The following is a 20474-nucleotide window of genomic DNA, read 5'->3' on the forward strand; positions in this document are numbered from 1 at the left end:
ACGCTGCTTCTACTCAACTCAGTTGGCCTCAACTGATGCAGCTACTCCAACAGAGCAATCTGAATAACTCGACTCCAAAAGAGCCAGAATCCAGTCCATAGACATCATCAGCACCACCAGGTTTTGGTTCCCTTTCAACACCTAGCTTTAGAGGTAATTCTAAGAATTCCTGGGTTCTAGACTCAGGTGCTTCTTTTCATATGACTCCACATGATTCATTACTTTCTTCACCTTCCCTATTGTCTTCTCCGCTCAATATTTTTACTGCTGATGGTACACCACTTCCTGTTACTCATTATGGTACATTATCACCTACCATTAGTAATTCTGCCAAATTTTATGTGCCCTCTGTTTTACACATATCAAAACTTTCTTTAAATATTTTATCTGTTAGCCAAATTACTGATCATGATTGTACAGTTATATTTGACTCCTCTTCTTGTCGTGTTCAGGATCGTCGAACAGGGACTTTGATTGGACAGGGCCATAGGCGTGATGGCTTGTACTACATGGATCATCTACATCTACCATCCAACCATAACTCTGTTAACGCCACCACTACTTCAACCATCTCTAGCTCTACTTTATGGCATCGTCGCTTAGGTCACCTTTCTTTCGAACATCTTAATGTTTTAGTTCGTCGTGGTGTATTAGGCAAATTTTCTGTTTCCAATAATCTTAGTTGTATGGGTTGCAAACTTGCTAAACATACTACTCAACCTTTTCCTGCTAGTAACTCTGTCTCTCATGCTGCTTTTGATTTAATTCATTCTGATGTTTGGGGTCCTGCTCCTATTTCTACACGTATTGGTAATCGATACTATGTGATCTTTGTGGATGACTATTCTCGTTTTACCTGGATATATTTTATGAACAACCGGTCTGAACTATTGCAAATATATAAAAATTTTACAGTTATGATTCAAAATCAATTTGGCACAAATATTAAAATTTTTCGTTCAGACTCTGGTGGTGAATATATCTCTTCTGAATTCAGACAAATTCTTGCAAGTCAAGGCACCTTACCTCAGCTTTCTTGCCCATATGCTCATCAACAAAATGGGGTTGCTGAAAGAAAGCATCGTCATATCATGGATACTGCTCGGTCTCTTCTTTTTGATAGTTCTGTTCCTTCACAATTTTGGGCTGATGCTGTCAATACAGCTGTTTACTTAATCAACATTATGCCTTCCAGTGTCCTTTCAGGTGTCTCTCCTAGTGAGCGGTTGTTTGCCAAGCCTCCTTCATATGATCATCTACGAGTCTTCGGTTGCACTTGCCTTGTTTTGCTACCTCCTCACGAACGAAATAAACTGTCTCCTAAATCTGCTATTTGTATCTTTCTAGGGTATAGTCTTGAGCATAAAGGGTATCGTTGCTATGATCCTAACACGAGACGTCTTCGGATTTCTCGTGATGTGATTTTCTTTGAGCATCTTCTCTATTATGCCCAACCCACACCAGCCACTGCATCTTCTTCATCTGCCCCTATCGATCTTTCCTTTTTGCATGATTCTTTTCCAGAGCATTCCTCTTTTCCTGAGGACTCTATCTCTCCTAATACCTCTCCTGCAGATGAAAGTGAAGTTCATGCCTCTCATGATGGTCCTTCTGTCGAAGCTCCAACCGACGATCCTCCGACATCCGTGCGTCGCTATCCCCTTCGAGAGCGCCAGCCCAAAAGGTTCTTTGGTTGTGTTACCTCACATTCTCTTTCTCCCCATTTCCATTCTTTTCTTGCTACCATCCATACTCACCAGGAACCACGAACATACCGCCAAGCTGCTACCATTCCTGAGTGGCAAGATGCTATGTCTGACGAACTTAAGGCTCTTCACAACACCGGTACCTGGACGCTTGTTCCTCTTCCTCCAGGAAAGGTTCCAATCAGTTGCAAATGGATCTACAAAGTTAAGACGAAGTCTGATGGTTCTATTGATCGATATAAGGCTCGCTTGGTTGCTCGCGGCTTTACTCAAGAGTATGGCATCGATTACGAGGAGACATTTGCTCCGGTTGCCAAAATGACCTCTGTTCGCGTTCTTATTGCTGTTGCTGCCTCTCGTGGTTGGCCGTTATATCAACTTGATGTTAAGAATGCTTTTTTACATGGTGATCTTCACGAAGAAGTTTACATGGAGCCACCTCCTGGTCTTAATCATCCGCCTGGTCATGTCTGCTTACTTCGCAAGGCGTTGTATGGTCTTAAACAAGCTCCTCGTGCTTGGTTTGAGAAGTTCTCGACTGCCGTTATCTCTGCTGGTTTTCGTCAGAGTGAAAATGATCATGCATTATTCATTCACTCTTCTGCTCGTGGTACTACTGTTTTACTTCTCTATGTTGATGATATGATTATCACTGGTGATGATCCCGATTTTATACATTTTATCAAAGCTTTCTTTCAACGTCAATTTGAAATGAAGGATCTCGGGCTTCTCCGTTATTTTCTAGGTATTGAAGTAGCCTACGGTTCTAAAGGCTATTTGCTATCTCAACGGAAGTACACAGCGGATCTCATCTCTCGTGCTGGTATTACTGACAATGACACAGTCAATACTCCTATGCAACTTCATCAAAAACTGACTCCTACCATGGGTGAGCCACTTTCAAATCCCACGCGCTATCGGGAGTTAGTTGGAGCTCTTATTTATCTCACTATCTCTCGTCCAGATATTGCTTATGCTGTCCACATAGTAAGCCAATTTGTTCAGGAACCAACTTCTGTTCACTATGCTGCTGTTCTTCGCATTCTCCGCTATCTTCGTGGCACTATTAACCAGAGTCTTTTCTTTTCTTCTACCTCGGAACTTGCACTTCGAGCTTATTCTGACGCTGATTGGGCTGGGGACCATACTGATCGTCGATCCACCACGGGTTATTGCATCTTTCTTGGTGATTCGCTTATTTCCTGGCGAGCTAAGAAACAGAATATTGTCTCCAAATCTAGTGCCGAAGCTGAGTATCGTGCTATGTCTGCTACAGCATCTGAGATTGTTTGGCTTCGTCGTCTTCTTGGTGATATTGGCATTACTTGCTCTACTCCGACACCTCTGTATTGTGACAATCAAAGTGCCATCAAGATTGCTAATAATCCGGTATTTCATGAACGCACTAAACATATTGAAATTGATTGTCACTTCGTTCGGCATCATTTTCTTAATGGCACACTGGCCTTACCGTTTATATCTTCTCGTCTTCAGCTTGCCGACTTCTTCACAAAGTCTCATACCACACAACGTCATCATTTTCTTTTATCCAAACTCTCGGTGTTTAACCCACCTTGAGTTTGCGGAGGGGTGTTACCTTATATATTACATACCATATATATATTATATATGTTACCATATATAATATATATATTACTATGTATATTACTTTCTTATTAGGATAGTATTATTTATTTCTTTGTATAACAGGATATAATCCTGTACTTCCATGTAAAGCTTTTCCTCTCTCTATATAAGAGAATGGATTTAGATGAATAATATACAGAAAATTTCTCAAATCTCTTGTTTCAATGTTTACTTGATTACACTTTCTCTTATATTTCTCATGGATCAGAATTAAGTTCTATTATCTCCAAATTTCAAGGTTTTTTTGTTGTTATTATCATTTTTTTTTGCACCAACTTAATTTGCTTGTGCTATGCATGATGAGCTTAATTAATTCTTCGAAGCACTGTAACATATTTACAGGTTGAACTAATATTTTAATGCCATTTGGTTTCTGGAAAGGCCCTATCCATCCCCAGTTTCGAAAAAGAAAAAGAAAAAACAAGAAAAAGAGGAAAAAAAATACTGAAATATAAAACGAAAATAAAACTTATGATTCTCTCTCTCTCAATTCGAATTGAAGATGAGGAGATGCATGCTTTGTAGCGAACGACAATCAATGAGTTGCATGTAAAACGTCCTCTTCACCACTAATCACAGTTCAACTACATACATCGAGATTATAAAGAGTCGGTGCAGATGATCACAACTATGAAAACGACCCGATAACACTATCTGCGCAAGATCAAAATAACATAATATGACACGACATGACACAAATGGGAACAAGTACTGTATTCCTTTGATTATTTTGAGGATTGTTATGGTTAGCACTGACACAACAATTAAAGATAAAACTAGTTGTCCCTTTTCTCACATTATGAACACGTACCACAAGTTGATTCAGATGATTCCATCGGATCTTGACCTACTAAGCACATTGGGTCCAATCCATGCATTTTGATCCGATTCGACCTGATTTGTGAACAATATTAAAAAGGAGTTAATCAGGTCGGGTTCCGTTTTGGACGGATCATATCATACTTGCAGTGCATGCGCATTAGATTATGCTTATAATTAATCACACATGTTTAATAAACAATCTTACTATTTCATGGTTTGAAAACTATGTTGTTTCGCATGATATAAAGTTTTATTTTCTATTCCATTTTTTCTTTCTTTTTCCTTTATATGAATGCGGAGGTTGGGTTCCTTTATAAAAAATTTGAAAAGGGACATCAAAAAATTTATTTATTTTTTTCTACGAACCAATCAAAAAGAAAATACTTTCGAATCAAACAGGAATATTTTGCACAAAAGCAAACACCCCAAGAGGGAAAAAAAATCGATCACATGACGTGGTTAGACCATATATAGTGTACATATCCGTGCATATTGTATCCATATTTAATACCCATGTTGCAATCAACCAGCTTTTCCAAATAAGATCCAACTAGAATTTTGGAAGACGGAAATAAAATTCAAATATGTATCTAGTCTAGGATAGGGATGCAAATGGGACAGATCCGGAGGCAGGAGGGTGAAGATTCAAGGCTATTCCTTTCACACTGCAGTACTCTCACCTCCCGCTCCATTTCTTGCCGGGAGGGATTATTTTTTATTTTATTTTTAGCTCCCACTTACCGTCCCATTCAAGGGAATCGGGGGAGTGAATTTTTTATGGATTTTTTACGAATCGAGACAAATTGAAGGAAGAAAAAGGCCTCCCGCCTCCTGCTTCATTTACTTGACGGATTGGAACGGATTCGGAACGAATTATATTTTTCTATATTTTTTGTTCCCACTTACCGCCCTATTCGGGACGGATCGGAGCAAGAGCTCCACCAATCCAGATCCATTTGCATCCCTAGTCTAGGGCAGGCTCCACGAAGTTCATCTGAAAGAGAAAATCTGAATCAAGAATTAGAAAAGTATGATCTTTTCGGATCCATCATATACAACTAAAGAGTTGTCTACCACTCATTATGATTCCAACCTGATCATTTAGAAATTTTCTTTTAAGTGATCCCATTCTTAAATCATTTTTTCAGATTAATCAATTCATTTGTAAAAAAAAATGGTCCTTTAAAGAATTCTTGTGAACCGAATAAGAAATGTGCTCACGTCCATGAGATTAAGATGCATGTGCTTGTCCAGTTTGACACGCAAACTCTATCGTCTAACCACCACCCGGAAAAAGTAATGCTTTGGATATCCTTTATTCGACCCGATAACCATTTTAGATACACGCTTAAATAATGTATTCAATGCATTAGTAATTTTCGAGAGCAACTTTGAGACTATTCGAGACAACACTCTTTTTTTTAAAAAAAAATGTAAAGTTTTTTATTTTTTAAAAAATAGTTAGCAAGCTACCCGTTTCATTCATTCGAAAAAATAAATTAAGCTTACAAAATAAAAGCGGCCATGGCCTCCGAATAGAAAGATAGAGGAATAAGACAAAGGACTCCAAAATACATGAGGAAGATAGAAGAAAAGAATAATTGCAAAAAGGAAAAAAAAAAAAGGTGGAAACGAAAAACAACAATGAATTAATGGAGCATGTTCTAGGTGGCCGTTAGAAGTTTGACACGTTCCAGTGACCGAAAAGGGTTGGGGAGTTTCGCTTGAAAGATAATATTGTTCCTCTCTGTCCAAACAACCCACCAAATAGCTGACAAAAAAGTTAATCCTTTTAATCTCTTCTTAGCGTCTCCAAAGTCCCCTCACCTCCTTCGAGGGTTCCATCAGTACTTCCGATCCTACCGCACAGAGGAGTAAGTATCGAACGAAGACACAGGAACACATGAGGAGTCTGCCAGTACTTCCGATCCTTCCGCACAAAGGATGGAGTAGGTATTGAACGAAGACACAAAAACACATGAAGACTCACTACAATAGAATTAGGTTATAGGGACACATGTTTGGGACACTTTTGAGTAAGTGTCCCATTTATCCTAAAACTTAAAAAAATATCTACTAATGTCTAAATATAAAGTCTAATCCAACCAAAAATAAAAGATTACTCTACTCAACCCACCACACCCGGTCCATTTGGCTCGATTACAAACAGAAAAGAAAAAAAAAAGAAAAATCAATTACCATCTTTTCTTCTCTCTTCACTCAATCCACTGAAATTCTAGACGAAGAGCCTTTCCTGTCGTCCTTCTCCGCCACCGCAGCTAACGAGATAAAGTTTTGGCGGTTGCTAAATGCTTAAATAAGTGTTGGTAAATTAGCAACACTCTTTTAGGTCATAGCGACACTCTTTAACTGTCACTATATACCTAGCGACCCCACATATAGCAACACTTTTTAAAAGTGTCGGTAATTTTAGCTAGCAGCACTTTTTTGACATGTACTTACATTTAAAGTGTCGCTATAGACCGTTTTTGTTGTAGTAACTCTACCAGTACTTTCGATCCTACCGCACAGAAAAGTAAGTATCGAACGAAGAACGAAGATGCAGGAACACACGAGGTGGTCGCAGCTTTAGGTAAAAAAATGTGAAGTTAAACGTAGCTTTTAGCAATAATGATGGCTTTTTCTTCTTCCACCTAAGCCCAAGCGTGACGACAACTTGGCCTAAATTATTGTGTCCTATCTATTAACGTTTGAATTAGAAACCACAAAGTGTACTAGTGGACTTGGTCATTTTTGGCAGGTTTGAAAGAGTTTTCACAGCACCGTACGTCCTCAAAAATTATAAATGTATTAACACGAAGACTCATACAAAGTTTACATAGATTTAAAAATACATCACAAATCAAATAACTCGTGAGACATACTTCACGATACGTACAGAGCTCTCACTTAGAAACTGTTGATTTGATTTGTCAACACACGTGATTTACAAAGCATTGGTTAGTAGTCTAAGATGCCAAATAGATTTGTCAACATAGATTTATCAATTTATCGACAACACAAAGCATTTTCCTTGGTATTATTAGTGGGGTGGAGGTGTAGGTGGGTGAACGCAATAAATGAAAACGACCAATTTAGGCAACAGAGGTGCCATGCACTATTATTGTCTTCTAGTTGCACATAATTATTATGATCATTATGATAAGATGTTCAAAAAATGAAAAAAAAAAAAAATAAAATTAATTATGGTTGGATTTGAAGTTGCTGGTCTAATTAATGGATCAAAAAAAAAAGGTGAATGCGCTGCGTGATCTATTTTGTTCTAGTACCATTTTGACATCAGGTTTTTACCAAGCTTTACTTTCTCCCGCTTTCATAGAAAAATAAATAATATTATATTATTATTAATTTTTTTAGTGTGAATGAATACTCATAAAACCACTAAATAATAAATTTTAGATAATTAAAAGAATATAAAAAATAATAATAATAAGTTATATTTCTTTACTATTTATATCCTAGTCCCAAAACCTAACCTTTTTGAGGCCTATAAATGCTATGATAATCTCACCAAGAGCAGCTGATAACGTGGGCTTCTGGGTGTTTTTGGGGGGACCTCAGAATTTAATTAGTGTGGCCCGGGATTGTAGTCTATAGAGTAAGAGAATTGACATTACCAAAAGACGAATTTTACTATTACTAAAATAGCTCAAATTATAAATAAAAAATATTATATATTCGCTTCAGCAATATCAATACTTGCTTCGACAAAATCAACTATCTTAAAAAGATTAAATTCATTAAAAACTCGACCAAAGAATCAAGTTTAATGCACTGTCGATAGTGACTATAATCGTGGAAAAAACAGAAATATCTGTTAATTTAGAAGGATACGACGGCTGCTACACCAACCAAATTTGTGTCAGGCGACTTGGAAGTCAGTATGAAAGGATTTGTGTCCAAACTGCAGCCAAACAGAGCTAAAAGATAAATCCAGCGCCGTCTTGAAGATGCAACCTACATTTATATGTTGCCGTCGAGATTTAAGGACGACGAAGCGGCTTGCGAGTCCGCATAGCCGAACAGAGCTTCGCCACGGATCAAACTTTCACACAATATGAGCCTTAGCTTTCTTTAGCTATCATGTGGTGGCAAGTATCATTTTCAGTTTGAGAAGTTTGAGAAGCTTCTGAAACAAGAAACATGTGAACAGCGCTACCGAATGAGGAGACGCTTCTTCAGTTCCGCAACCAGAAAACGCCGTAAAGCAGATGCCGACCGTTGCAAAATGAAGTAGCACAAGAAAAATAAGAATTTGAATGCCATACCTTTCATTCTGCCGCTCCCGGTTGAAGCAGGCAGGAGAGCAGTTTCTCTAGCGGAAGTTCAGCCCAATAGTGAGTGACTAGAAAAGTAGGTTCATATTATGTAATAATAATTGATAAGCATCGAGTCGGAGATGAAAATATGAGAGAATGCATTGTTGAAAGGTAACAAAATGGGAGTGCAATGATAATCATCATGAACAACATTACAGACGAATTAATAATGTTCTGCTTCGTGTTACTAGATTGACCGGCATCATTGAGGCAGCAAAGTTGAACTATACGTAACTGTGGGAATAAGTAATGACAATGTTTTACTGTGAAAGAGACAAGAGAAACCCCTGTTTACCGAACCACGAAATCCAAGTCCTGCAAAGATTAAAAAAGGTGTGTCACTAGAAAGACCACATTAATCAAGTAACATCAAATACGCATTCGCATTTATAAGCACCAGCAGCATCGAGGAATGGTAGTTGATACTCTCATGCAACAAAATCGATCATGACTATGTACAAAAAAAAAAACAGCTCAGAACATGGCTAGGTATTAGCATGATAAAGCCATCAAATCAAGAACAGAGTTAATTACTTTAAATACTTGGCAGAGCCAACTTCAGACTTTTCTCAAATATTACCTAAGACAAAGCAAATCTGAAAACAAAAATATATTTGAAAAAAGAAAAATTGTGAATTGCATTCCTAGACCAATAAGTGAATTGGGTAACACTGGGCCATCTTACTCCCCCATCAAAGAAGGGTCGGTTAACTACTAGTAGAAATAAAACTCTGTTTCTGACAACAAGGAAAAAGCAACAAAAAACATTAGTATCCTAAGAAGCAACAAGAAGAACATAAGTCCATAAATAAAGTGCATCATGTTTCACTGTATAAAATGGCAAACACTACAACATAATTCATAACACATTAGCACCACGCACATAATATTGACGCTCAAGCATCTCTGAAAGCGTTGGTTTGGGGTTTAACATGCCAAACCTAGACCAGATACTCGGCCAAAAATGAACTTGCTAGATAGAGAACAAGAAGGCTTGTGTGCTCGGTTACTGCAAAGCATATCTCCTCTACAGTTAATAGCGTGACTACCCTCAAGGAATCATGCTAGGCACACTGACCTTGAGTCCAACTCTCATACCAGCACAATTGTAAGGGGTCAACATGCCAAACCTAGACCAGATACTCGGCCAAAAGCGAACTTGCTAGATAGACCGCAAGAAGGCTTGTGTGCTCGGTTACTGCAAAGCATATCTCCTCTACAGTTGATGGCGTGACTACCCAGTACCCTCAGGTAGTGTTTGGTTCGAGTATAAGCAAGAACTAGCTATTACAGGGATAGGTACAAGTATGGGGATAAGAAAAATAGCGTTTGGATGAAAATTGGGTTGTTCCCGGAGATAAGAAAAATAACGTTTGGATATATAATATGGAATAAGAAAAATAGTGGGTAATTATATATAGAAAATGGAGATGTTGGTGGAAATAGTTATACTAGCTTATTTCAGATACCCGAGAACTACTATTTTCGGATAAAAAATTAACGTTTGGGTATAAAGCGGGGGATAAGGGGTTATCTCTCCCCTTATCCCCAATCCAAACACTGCCTCAAGGAATCATGCTAGGCACACTGACCTTGAGTCCAACTCTCATACCAGCACAATTGTAAGGGGTTAACATCCCAAACCTAGACTAGATACTCGGCCAAAAGCAAACTTGCTAGATAGAGCACAAGAAGGCTTGTGTGCTCGGTTACTGCAAAGCATATCTCCTCTACAGTCGATGGCGCGACTACCCTCAAGGAATCATGCTAGGCACATTGACATTGAGTCGAACTTTCATACTAGCACAATTGTCTGGGGTCAACATGCCAAACCTAAACTAGATACTCGGCCAAAAAAGAACTTGCTAGATAGAGCACAAGAAGGCCTGTGTGCTCAATTACTGCAAAGTATATCTCCTCTACAGTCGTTTGACTACCCTCAAGGATCATGTTAGGCACATTGACCTTGAGTCCAACATCCATACCAGCACACTCGTCTGGATATATCCATATGCTATGCAATTATGGGATGCTTTTGATCTAAGGAAACCCAACAAACTGCAAGGAGTCCAGCACTCCAGCAGAGAGAATTTATGAATTATCAATGCCGGCCTGACGCTGGACCACATATTTCATGCTAGTAGTAGGAAAAGGGACCATTTTTTTTTATACTTTGTCTCTGCCTATATAACCAACAGTAATTGCACTAGTTATTAGTGATTTGTCGTCTCATAAAGGGCCCAGTAAATTCACCATACAGTCTGAAGCTATGGCAACCAAAAGGCCACTGAAAACCCCACCAAAGCACATGTTTCTGTATGTACTAGGCATTGAAGGATCCTGAGCTCCTGCAATCATGTGATACAACTCAAAATGGACTCAAAACTCCACCTAATCCCTTAAATCACTTAGGAAGCATCGTGATCCCCCAGTTCTATAGTTTTGATTATCCTGCATCATTTTCACGACGGCTTGGGTGATAAGAAACTCTTTTAGAACAAGAGATGCCCGTCTCCTAAACTCAAAGTGAAGGCATGAAAATCTCGAAGTGATGGCATGATAATGCTAAGAGCAGCAAATGATTAGAGAAAATGAAAGATATATTAGAGCAAAATCTATTGTTAAAATAGGTTGGCGTCCAGCCGTTCGGTTCTATCCAAATGATTGTGATCAGTTCCCTCCACCTATTCCTCCCATTCCTCGTCCAGAAACAAAATCATGGATGAATTGGCCTAGCACTAATACCAATTGCTAGAATTTGAATGCTCTTCACATAAGTGATGGATCTTTCCTCTTCCAGAGGATAAATGTCTTCCTGAGCTAGTTCACTTCACTAGAAATGGCATCCCTTTAGTACAACCCTTATCTACTCTCTTCATTTTGCATGTGGCCAATCTCCCTTGTATAGCCATGCCCCTAAATGAATCCAATTGTAATTACAGCTCATAAAAAATTAAGATAGATCCCGAATTAATCTGAAGATCTGTAATATGAAAACTAATACGCATGTCAACTGCTTGAACATGAGTGTCAGACCAGGTGATAGTTTATGTCCACCTCAAACTCCTCTACCTCAGAGTTATAGAACATGATGTGTTTGATTAAAATACAATTTTCAGTTAAAAAGTAAACGCCATTTTTTGGACTCAGAGCGTAGCATACGATCATATAAAATTAATCTATTCTACGGAGGCAAAAGCTCAGAAACATTCTTAATTGATATGAACCGAGTCAGCTGAGCAATTACGTACATATAAAGCAAAATAACATTAAAGTCAACTCTTTTCTGGAGAAGGTGAAAAGAAGAACAGAGATCGAAAGCCTCAGCAAACAAATTGAACAGTGTTTAGTGTGTATATATAATCATGGTTAGATCAACAGAGTGAATTTATTGATTAAGAAGTCGAAACTCATTAACTACAATCATAAATCTAACACGAACTAGACGATCAACATAATAGAAACCCTAATTCCAGATCCGAAATCAGAACCTTAGACGAGGGATGATCGGCCCTACCTCAGGACGCGGCCTTGCTAGGGTTTCCGCCCTCGCACTCGGGGCTCTCGTCGAAGTTCTTCGACGGGTACTTCGCCGAAGCGACCCCGACCTCGAAGACGAGGTCGTCGCCGGAGGCCCGGATCGCGGTGATGGACCACCACCGGAAGAAGGCCCTCACCCGGATGCCGTCGAGGCCGGAGATCCGTCCGCCGGAGAGATTCCCGGTGATCCTCGGGGAGTACGCGGCGAGGTAGTTGTCGGGGGGGAGGGTGATGCGGCAGCGGTGAAGGAGCTCGACGGAGAAGTCGCCGGAGGTGCGGTTGAGGGAGTAGCCGCGGACGTTGCTGGGGAGGAGGCCGATGGGGAAGCCACTGAGCCTGAGCTCGTCGTAGGCGGAGATGCTTTTAGGGTTAGGGTTAGGGTTAGGGTTTTCGGAGAGGGATGGGAGGGAGAGGGAGAAGAAGGAGACGACGAGGAGGAGGGGGAGAAATTTCGCCATTGCTTTGGGTGAGAAAAAGGAGCGATTTTTGTGCGAGATAAAACAAAAAGCGGAGTTGCTGTAAACGTCGTTAACCTTCACTTGATATGTGTACTCCACTTTTCGAAAGCTGTACCCCAGTCACTCTGAATTTTGCAGTTTGCCCCAAATATATCCTCAATTTACACAATTAATAGTTTTTTGGACAACCCTACATACATTATTCGATCATTTGCTTCTCTCCATGTCTTAGGGGATGTTTGGCCTAGCTATTCAAAAATGATTTTGAATCCAAAATCACTTTTGAGCTCAGTTGAGTGTTTGAAAATGACATTCTGAAAATCTGATTTTGCTTTTTAGAATCAGAAAACTGATTTTAAAGGCTCCAGAATTATAAACAGAAAAAAACTGCTTCTCCAAAACTGATTCTGATTTTGAACTCAAATTCTAACTTTTATTTTTATTTTAGATTCAAAGTACAAATTTAACATTAAATTTAAAATTTGAAATTTTAAATTCATATTTGAATTTTTAAATCTCAACTTTTCAATTTAAAATTTAAACTTTACATTTAAAATTTAAAATTTAAGTTTCAAATCTCAAATTTTGAAATTTTAAAATTCAAATTTTAAATTTCAAAATTCAAAATTTTAAATTTTAAATTTTANTATTTTAAAATAAAATTCAGTAAAAATATTAATATATGCAAACATCAAAATTTTTTTGTCAAATAGTTTTAGAAAATCACTTCAGAAAAATCACTTTTTTCTAAATTCAACCAAACGCTCTACAGTTTTTCACCAAAATCAATTCTCCAAACCAAAATCACTTTTACAGAAATCACTTATCCAGAAGCTAGGCCGAACAGGCCCTTAATACGTGCTGATAATTTAAGCATCCGTAAAATCATAACAGATGATATAAAGCAAGGAGTCCATGTAATCTAGTGCCATGTTCATGCAGAGAGTTGAGTTGGCATACAATATTAATAAGCATTATTAAAATTGATTATATCTGAAAATTTAAGCTGTCAAAAAATAATATTTTAGCAGTGACTAAAAATTTGATAGAATTTAAATTCGAGACCTCCTACTCAGACACAATATAAAATAATTTTTTGTCTCTTAAAATGTAATTTATTCGAGAAATATTTTTTCGATTTGTTTCACACCCTCTAAATATTTAAAGCCAACTTCCAAACAAATGGATAGTAAAATTAAAAATTTAAAAGATTAAGCATCCAAATCATAGTCCGCAGTTTAAAACAAATCATGTGCGTTTTCACCAAATATTTATTTGCCAAAATAGTAATGTTTGGGGTACAATTTTTTCAAAAAATTTTACACCAGAATGGTACTACGCTGTAAATAAACTAAAGTACGAGGGTTCACGTGCAAAAGTCGTAGGCCGATGGATGCGACGGAGCGTGCAAATATCAGCTGGAAATTGGATCGGTCGTGGTAGCGGGCGCCGATCCACAACACGAAAACGACTCGAACTCAAAAGCGGGTTCGACTTCGACGGTTCGACCCACGAAGCGGCGGCATCTGCGCGATGCCAACGTAAAAGATTCGAGCCTATTCCCTATTCCCATGTCCGTGCAACATCGTTCTCCTTTCTAATCGTGACACGTGGGACTTCACGAAACACGAGGGCCACTCTCCCAATGTCCACGTGTCTCAATACCAAAAATATAGTTTGTTGACTGAAAATTATTATTTTATCTTATCTAATATAATTTTTTACATTTTTTTAGTTTTCTGATTTTTTTATTGAAAAAAATTCTAAAATAATATATTTTCTATAAAATTTTTATTTATAAAAAATTAATTTTACAGAGCTTTTCGGAAACCACACACACTCCCTAATAAGAGCATCAATTTGGAATTTCAGGAGGAGAGCACTATAAAAATACAGTAATACAATTATCATATAATTTGTGTTTCTATATATTTTTTGTCTAATATTATTGAAAATTCCTTAATACTAAATGGATCTTTAATACAATTTTTTAAGCCTTCTCTTGTGGGGATATATATGGTAATTTTTCTTTTGCTTTATGTTTTTCATTTTTCGTGTGGCAAATAGAGTGCAAATTTTGGAATGTGGGAGGCGTGGGACTAGCTTTTGTATCATATTATTTTGAAGATCAATGTAATTGAAAATGATTCAATATAAACTAGATTTTGGATCTTGGACCTATCGATTTAAATCATGATTTTTACTCATTTATAACATAAGATGGAATGATACGTAGCCACTAATATTAACAGGATTTGTTATTGGTAGAGAATTCAATTATGTGCGATAGATACATAGTTATGTTAAGAACCATCTTAAGCGTAATTTTAAGATGGCAACTGAATTTTAAAATGGATAGCAAAGTAAAACAACATTTAAATTTTTTGAATCTTATCTTAGTTTATTTTATTTAGTGGGTGCCACGATCGAGAAACGTAGTTTACAATGCAATTTGTTGGGCCAAGGCCTAAGACCGAAGTTAATGTGGGCCTAGGCCCAAACATTTCTATGAAACTTAGGTAAAAATGCATAAAACCACCTATTTATGCACTACTTTGTAGGCTAGGGCTACTATACTCTTATAAGTATAGAGCCATTCATTCTCATAAGTTGTTTTCAATAATGAGTATTCCGAATCGACGATCCACTCCGTTAAATATAATCTAGAGTATTTGAAACTTTTTTAAAAAAAATTTCGTAATTTTTCGAAATCATAAGAAAGTTCATCAAGAGGGTGTAAAATGAACGGCCAAAATCAAACGACATCTTGAAAATGGATGATCGGATCCTTCAATTTAAGATCGGAGTTATTGATCTTTATCTATATAGTGAATAGAATTTTTTATCAAAAATTCAACCGATTTCGATTTTTTACACCGTTAAACTAACAAATATCTCATACCAGCCGTTAAAATTTGTCAATTTTGTGACCTTTTGATCATAAGGTAAATGATGTCGAAAAATTATAAAATTTGATTTCTAAACGTTTTAAGTACTCTAGATAACGTTTAACGGTGTGGATCGTCGACTCGAAAGCTCTATCATCGAAAACAACTTATGAGTACGAGGGTGATCGTACTCATAAGAGTATAGTAGCCGGACTCCTATTTCGTATTATTGTGTGGTGAATATAATATCAACAAAGTATTTTTGCTATTTGTTAAGATAAATTCTGGGCCATTTTTTATTATAAAATTGATCTTTTGAATAGTATTGTCTCAAAACTAGTTCTAAACTCTCTTCACCATGTACGCGACCAGGAGCGTTTAAACGAATATATAGTAAATCATTTCTTACTTATTAATTGCTCTTTTGTGTAATACTTACTACTTAGGAGATTAAAAAAGTATAAATTAATTTTGGCAAGATGTAATATACGTGTTCTGTGTAACATTATTTAACAGTGACATTTGTCCCCCATTTTAATGACAAACTAGATGCCCTCTATATCTAATGGAGACTACATTTTTCTTCGAGATGGGGGCTTCTTGCATCGAATGATGCAGAAATTTAGTATGTACCATAAATAAATATTGTACAAATAATATTGCAGTTACTTACCCGAAATTTAAAAACAAAATACGTAGATTAATTAAGAGATGAGACAAGTGTACTTTTTCTATTTCCCAGAGAAAAAGGTGAATTAAGAGGAACATGATGTCAAAGTGTGTAACTCGATCACTAAATGGAGTGATATATCCAACAAAACGCACAAAGTGATAAGAGATAAGAGATAATAGAACATGGGGATGCATAATTAAACACAATTAATGCAACACTTTTATAGTCATATATAAGGATAAGTATTGCTTTCTCATGAAGTTAAGAGAGAGAGAGAGAGAGAGAGAGAGAAAAGGCAGACCATTTTTTGAATAGTAAGTAAAACAAGTAGATATATCATTGAATGGTTGAAGGTTAAATTCTCTTCTTATAGATGATTTAAGGGGCTACCCAAATCTCCGCAAATTTCACCTTTGAGATGCTCTCAAGAACTTCAAATGGGGTGATGTCTCCCATCACAACCACCTTCTTGTTCTCCAAGTCTACTTCAAATGATGTCACTCCTAGAGTTCAAGAAATATTGTTAATTAGTGATAGGAGAGAGATTTTATTATATATATATATATATATATATATATATATATATATAGAGTGAGGCTACTATGCTATCGGAAGTATGGAGCCTTCCGTGCTTCCAGCTCGTTTTCGATATTACGACTTTCGAATCGTCGACCGGCTCCGTTAAACTTGATCTAGAGTATTTGGAGTACCTAGAAAATAAATTTTATTATTTTTCGATATCACTTGCCTAGTGAACGAAGGGGCTCAAAATCAACGGCTGAAAATAAAAATCTTACAAAATGTAATAATATAACATTAAAATTTTAAATCAAAGATATTGATCTTGTTTTATATAGTGTAAAGAATTTTCTATCAAAATTTCACGTGATTTGGATATTTCTACACCGTTAAACTTGCAAACTGCTCACTACGGCTATTGAAATTTGTTGATTTTGAGCCCATTCGATCACTGGACAAATGATATCGAAAAATAATAAAATTTATTTTCTAGGTACTCCAAATACTTTAGATCAAGTTTAACGGAGCCGATCGACGATTCGAAAGTCGCAACATCGAAAATAAGCTGGAAGCACGGAAGACTCCATGCTTCCGACAGCATAGTAGCCTCACTCTATATATATATATATATATATATATATATATATGCTATTTACTTTGCCCTATTTTGCATGCATCTCTAGCTCTCTACAAGTATGTAAAATTATGCGTATATTTCTGCAAAATTGGTATTCATGTGCTGCCCATAAAACTTCATTATTTGAACACATATCCTGCCAAAAGGTAGCTAGGCAAAACACTTTTTGCATAGAAATCCTCGTACACGCATGTGCGTAGATTATAAAGGTTTTCAAGCACACGCATACAAATACCAGCTCCGCAGAAATATTATGCACTTTTGCATATTCATAGGGTTATAAGTGCAAAAGATGCTGACTGTATCTCCTACAATATATTTCTTGGATAAAAATGTGGGAGTTGCCAAAGGTCCAGAATAGGCCCACACATGTTCATACTACCACTGATTCAAGGAGCTTACTTCTCCATTCCCTATACTTAAAATAGTCTAATTGCTTCTATATATATATATCTATATATTATTAATTTACTGCATTTATTCCAATGGTATTTAATACTCTATATCCATGTGACATTATCTAGGTAAGAGATGATTAATTCTTTTTTCCTTAGGGAATTAATTAAGATCCATATATATGTTGTATTAAAATAAGATCTCATGCCAATCAATATAGCTTCTTGGCTAAATTACAAATGTATCTGGTTTTATTTCTGAAGACCAATTTGGATGTGACATTATATTTGCTTAATATGAAGGCAGAGACAGACTATATATTTTACATAGTTGTTTCAGACATGCAATTATACAAATGGATAGAAACTACATTAGAAACCAAGTAAAATAGAAAGTTTACCAAAAAGCATGTAGAAGATACTTATATATATCCATGTGCTACAGCATTTTTTCTCACAACATTGTTAAACATGTGAAAATTGATTTATACTGGGGTAGAATATTAACGTAAAAAGGCCAAAGCATTTGCCTATAATTCCATTAAGGGTCTGTTTGACTAGACTTTTGATCTGCTTTAGATTCCCGCGAAAACGTAGCACTTGATAATATAAATTGCTTTACAACAAAAAACCAAAAAAACAGAAAAAGAAAAACAACAAAAGGAAGTGAGAATTATTGAGTCTCATGCATTCATACCTGAATTAAGCTTATTTTGTTAATATTATTGCTTTTGAAGAACTACTAATATTCTGTCCCAATTAATATGGATGAACAGTTCTAGCAACTGTTTTTATATGTAAGGTTTTATCAGTTTGGAATTCCTTCCTAATTAATTTAATTAGAAGAAACATATGAGTTACCAAAGCCACCTTGTTTCAACAGTAAACTCTTGATAATTTTTGCAATATAGGCTATACCCACTGCTGATTCGAAATTGTTCATTTGTTTTTAGAGCAACCCAATAATTAAGCAACTAAAATTAGTTATCTAAACCAAAGTTTTTTTTTTTTTTTTTTTTTTTGAGAGGAATCTAAACCAAAGTTTTAACACAAAAGAACACTTAAAATTATATAAAGAGAAAATTGCTTCAGAGGAAATTAAAACAAGGATAATTAATTAAAGCTTGCTCATACCTTCCATCTTTGAAATGTGCTTCTGAACTTTCCTTGCACAGCCATTGCAATGCATAGACACCCTCAAAACCACAGTCTACATTATTAAATAAATAGTAGCAAACACTTCATCAATGAAATAGTAAAAAATAGCACAAAAACCTATAGTATCATTTAATTGGTTGTAGCTATACATTCTAAGCATAACAAAGTAGAGAAAACTAATTAATTTACCTTGGGTTCAAGATGAAAAGCAAGTGTCTTTGTTCCATCAACTATGTCTTTAAGCTTTAGCATCTGGTCAAAATGGCTTTTCAACAAAGCCTTTTTCTCAGCATACTCCTCTTCTCCTTCTTCCACAGCATGAACACACACACAGGAATTTGGAGACATTGAAAGAGAGAAACATTCCAAGACCCTATCTAAACCTAGTCTCTTTCCCATTTGGTGTTTATAGCACTACTATTATACACACGCACAACACTAAAAAGATCATGTACCACACACTCTTTCTCTCTCTCTTAAAAGGAAAGAAAAAAGGAAAGAACCTAACAAAACCTAAAAGTAGCTAGAGAAAGATCTCTTGATACCCATGAAGCATATAAGGAGAGGTTTCAATCTACATGAGTAAGAAGAGAAAGAAGTGGTGAGGGAGTGGTGCACCTAAAATGGACTTAAGATGCAACTTTAATAAGAAGTGGTTCAATTACCCAAAATAGGGTACATAACAACTTTATGATATGGCTTAGCTTCATGTGACCATGCACCCTCCCAGGAAATAGTTATTTTCTTTCCTAATTCTAAGGCAAGTGTGCTAGGAGTCAAAGTTTAGTTGACAAGGACAAGTTGGTGAGCTCCCCATGTGATGAGGTTTTAAGGGTAATATTAAGGGAGGAGAGGGTGGGGTACTGGGGAATGAGTATTTATTTAAAATGCCATGAAATTAATTAGTAAGCCATCTAGTTGAACTATATATTAGATCTACCAAATGGCTAAGATTTGGTGTTTTTTGGCTTCATGCATGTCATGTGGGTGGTTAGACCACTTGAACATGCTTACATAGGGTGGGTTTGGATAAGAGTGAAGGGGATTAAAACGAGGATAAATGATGCATTAATCATATGTAGAGGTATGATCAGTTAAAGATGCATAAGTTGGATTTTCTTTTTCTTTTTTTTGTAATTTCTGTTGGTGTAAAATTAATCACATGTACTATATTGGAGTTTCACATATGAAGCAGGAGATCAATTAAGGAAAAAGAATGGAACAACAAATTGATCAAAATACTACTAAAGTATAAATTATTAGTGACAGATCAAATACATTGAGTCCAATATATTTTGCCGTATTAACATTGACCACCACCTTCGAAAGTTTTTACCAATACTAATTTCTAGCTACTTGTTTGTATTTCTACCTGTAGAGAAATAAAAGTAACATGGTTATGCCACAATTTCCTGCTTTGGTGTACTGAACATATTGATTTTTTTTTCCCTTTTTTTTCGTTTCTTAGAAGAGTAGGTATATAGGGCTCTATTAATATTGTTATGAATAGTACGTAAGCTAGAAGTGCATAGTGACCCGGCCTTAGCTTATTGTACATCATGACCATTATATGATGGTACAACACCGTATTAATTATTAATTGATTGGTAACAAACAAATATTGTTACGTCACATCAAATTGACAGGCTCACAATTTAGACAACAATAATTTGTTCTAGACCACCGAGCCA

The 20474-nt window shown here is 36.4% G+C and overlaps 2 protein-coding genes across 2 annotated transcripts; both read right to left on the minus strand.

Moving 5' to 3' along the window:
* On the minus strand, positions 8539–12562 carry LOC109717862. The gene is made up of 2 exons (XM_020243809.1): positions 12033–12562; positions 8539–8830 (listed from the first exon to the last, which is right to left on the minus strand). The coding sequence occupies exon 1, from the start codon at positions 12511–12513 to the stop codon at positions 12034–12036; it is 480 nt and encodes a 159-aa protein (XP_020099398.1). The 5' UTR covers positions 12514–12562; the 3' UTR covers positions 8539–8830; position 12033.
* Positions 16248–19460, minus strand: LOC109717069 (protein SODIUM POTASSIUM ROOT DEFECTIVE 2). The gene is made up of 3 exons (XM_020242733.1): positions 18973–19460; positions 18760–18835; positions 16248–16577 (listed from the first exon to the last, which is right to left on the minus strand). Exons 1-3 carry the CDS (start codon positions 19180–19182, stop codon positions 16453–16455), a joined length of 411 nt encoding a protein of 136 aa, XP_020098322.1. The 5' UTR covers positions 19183–19460; the 3' UTR covers positions 16248–16452.

This window comes from Ananas comosus, linkage group 11 (assembly GCF_001540865.1).
Source record: "Ananas comosus cultivar F153 linkage group 11, ASM154086v1, whole genome shotgun sequence".
NCBI classification, from domain to species: Eukaryota; Viridiplantae; Streptophyta; class Magnoliopsida; order Poales; family Bromeliaceae; genus Ananas; species Ananas comosus.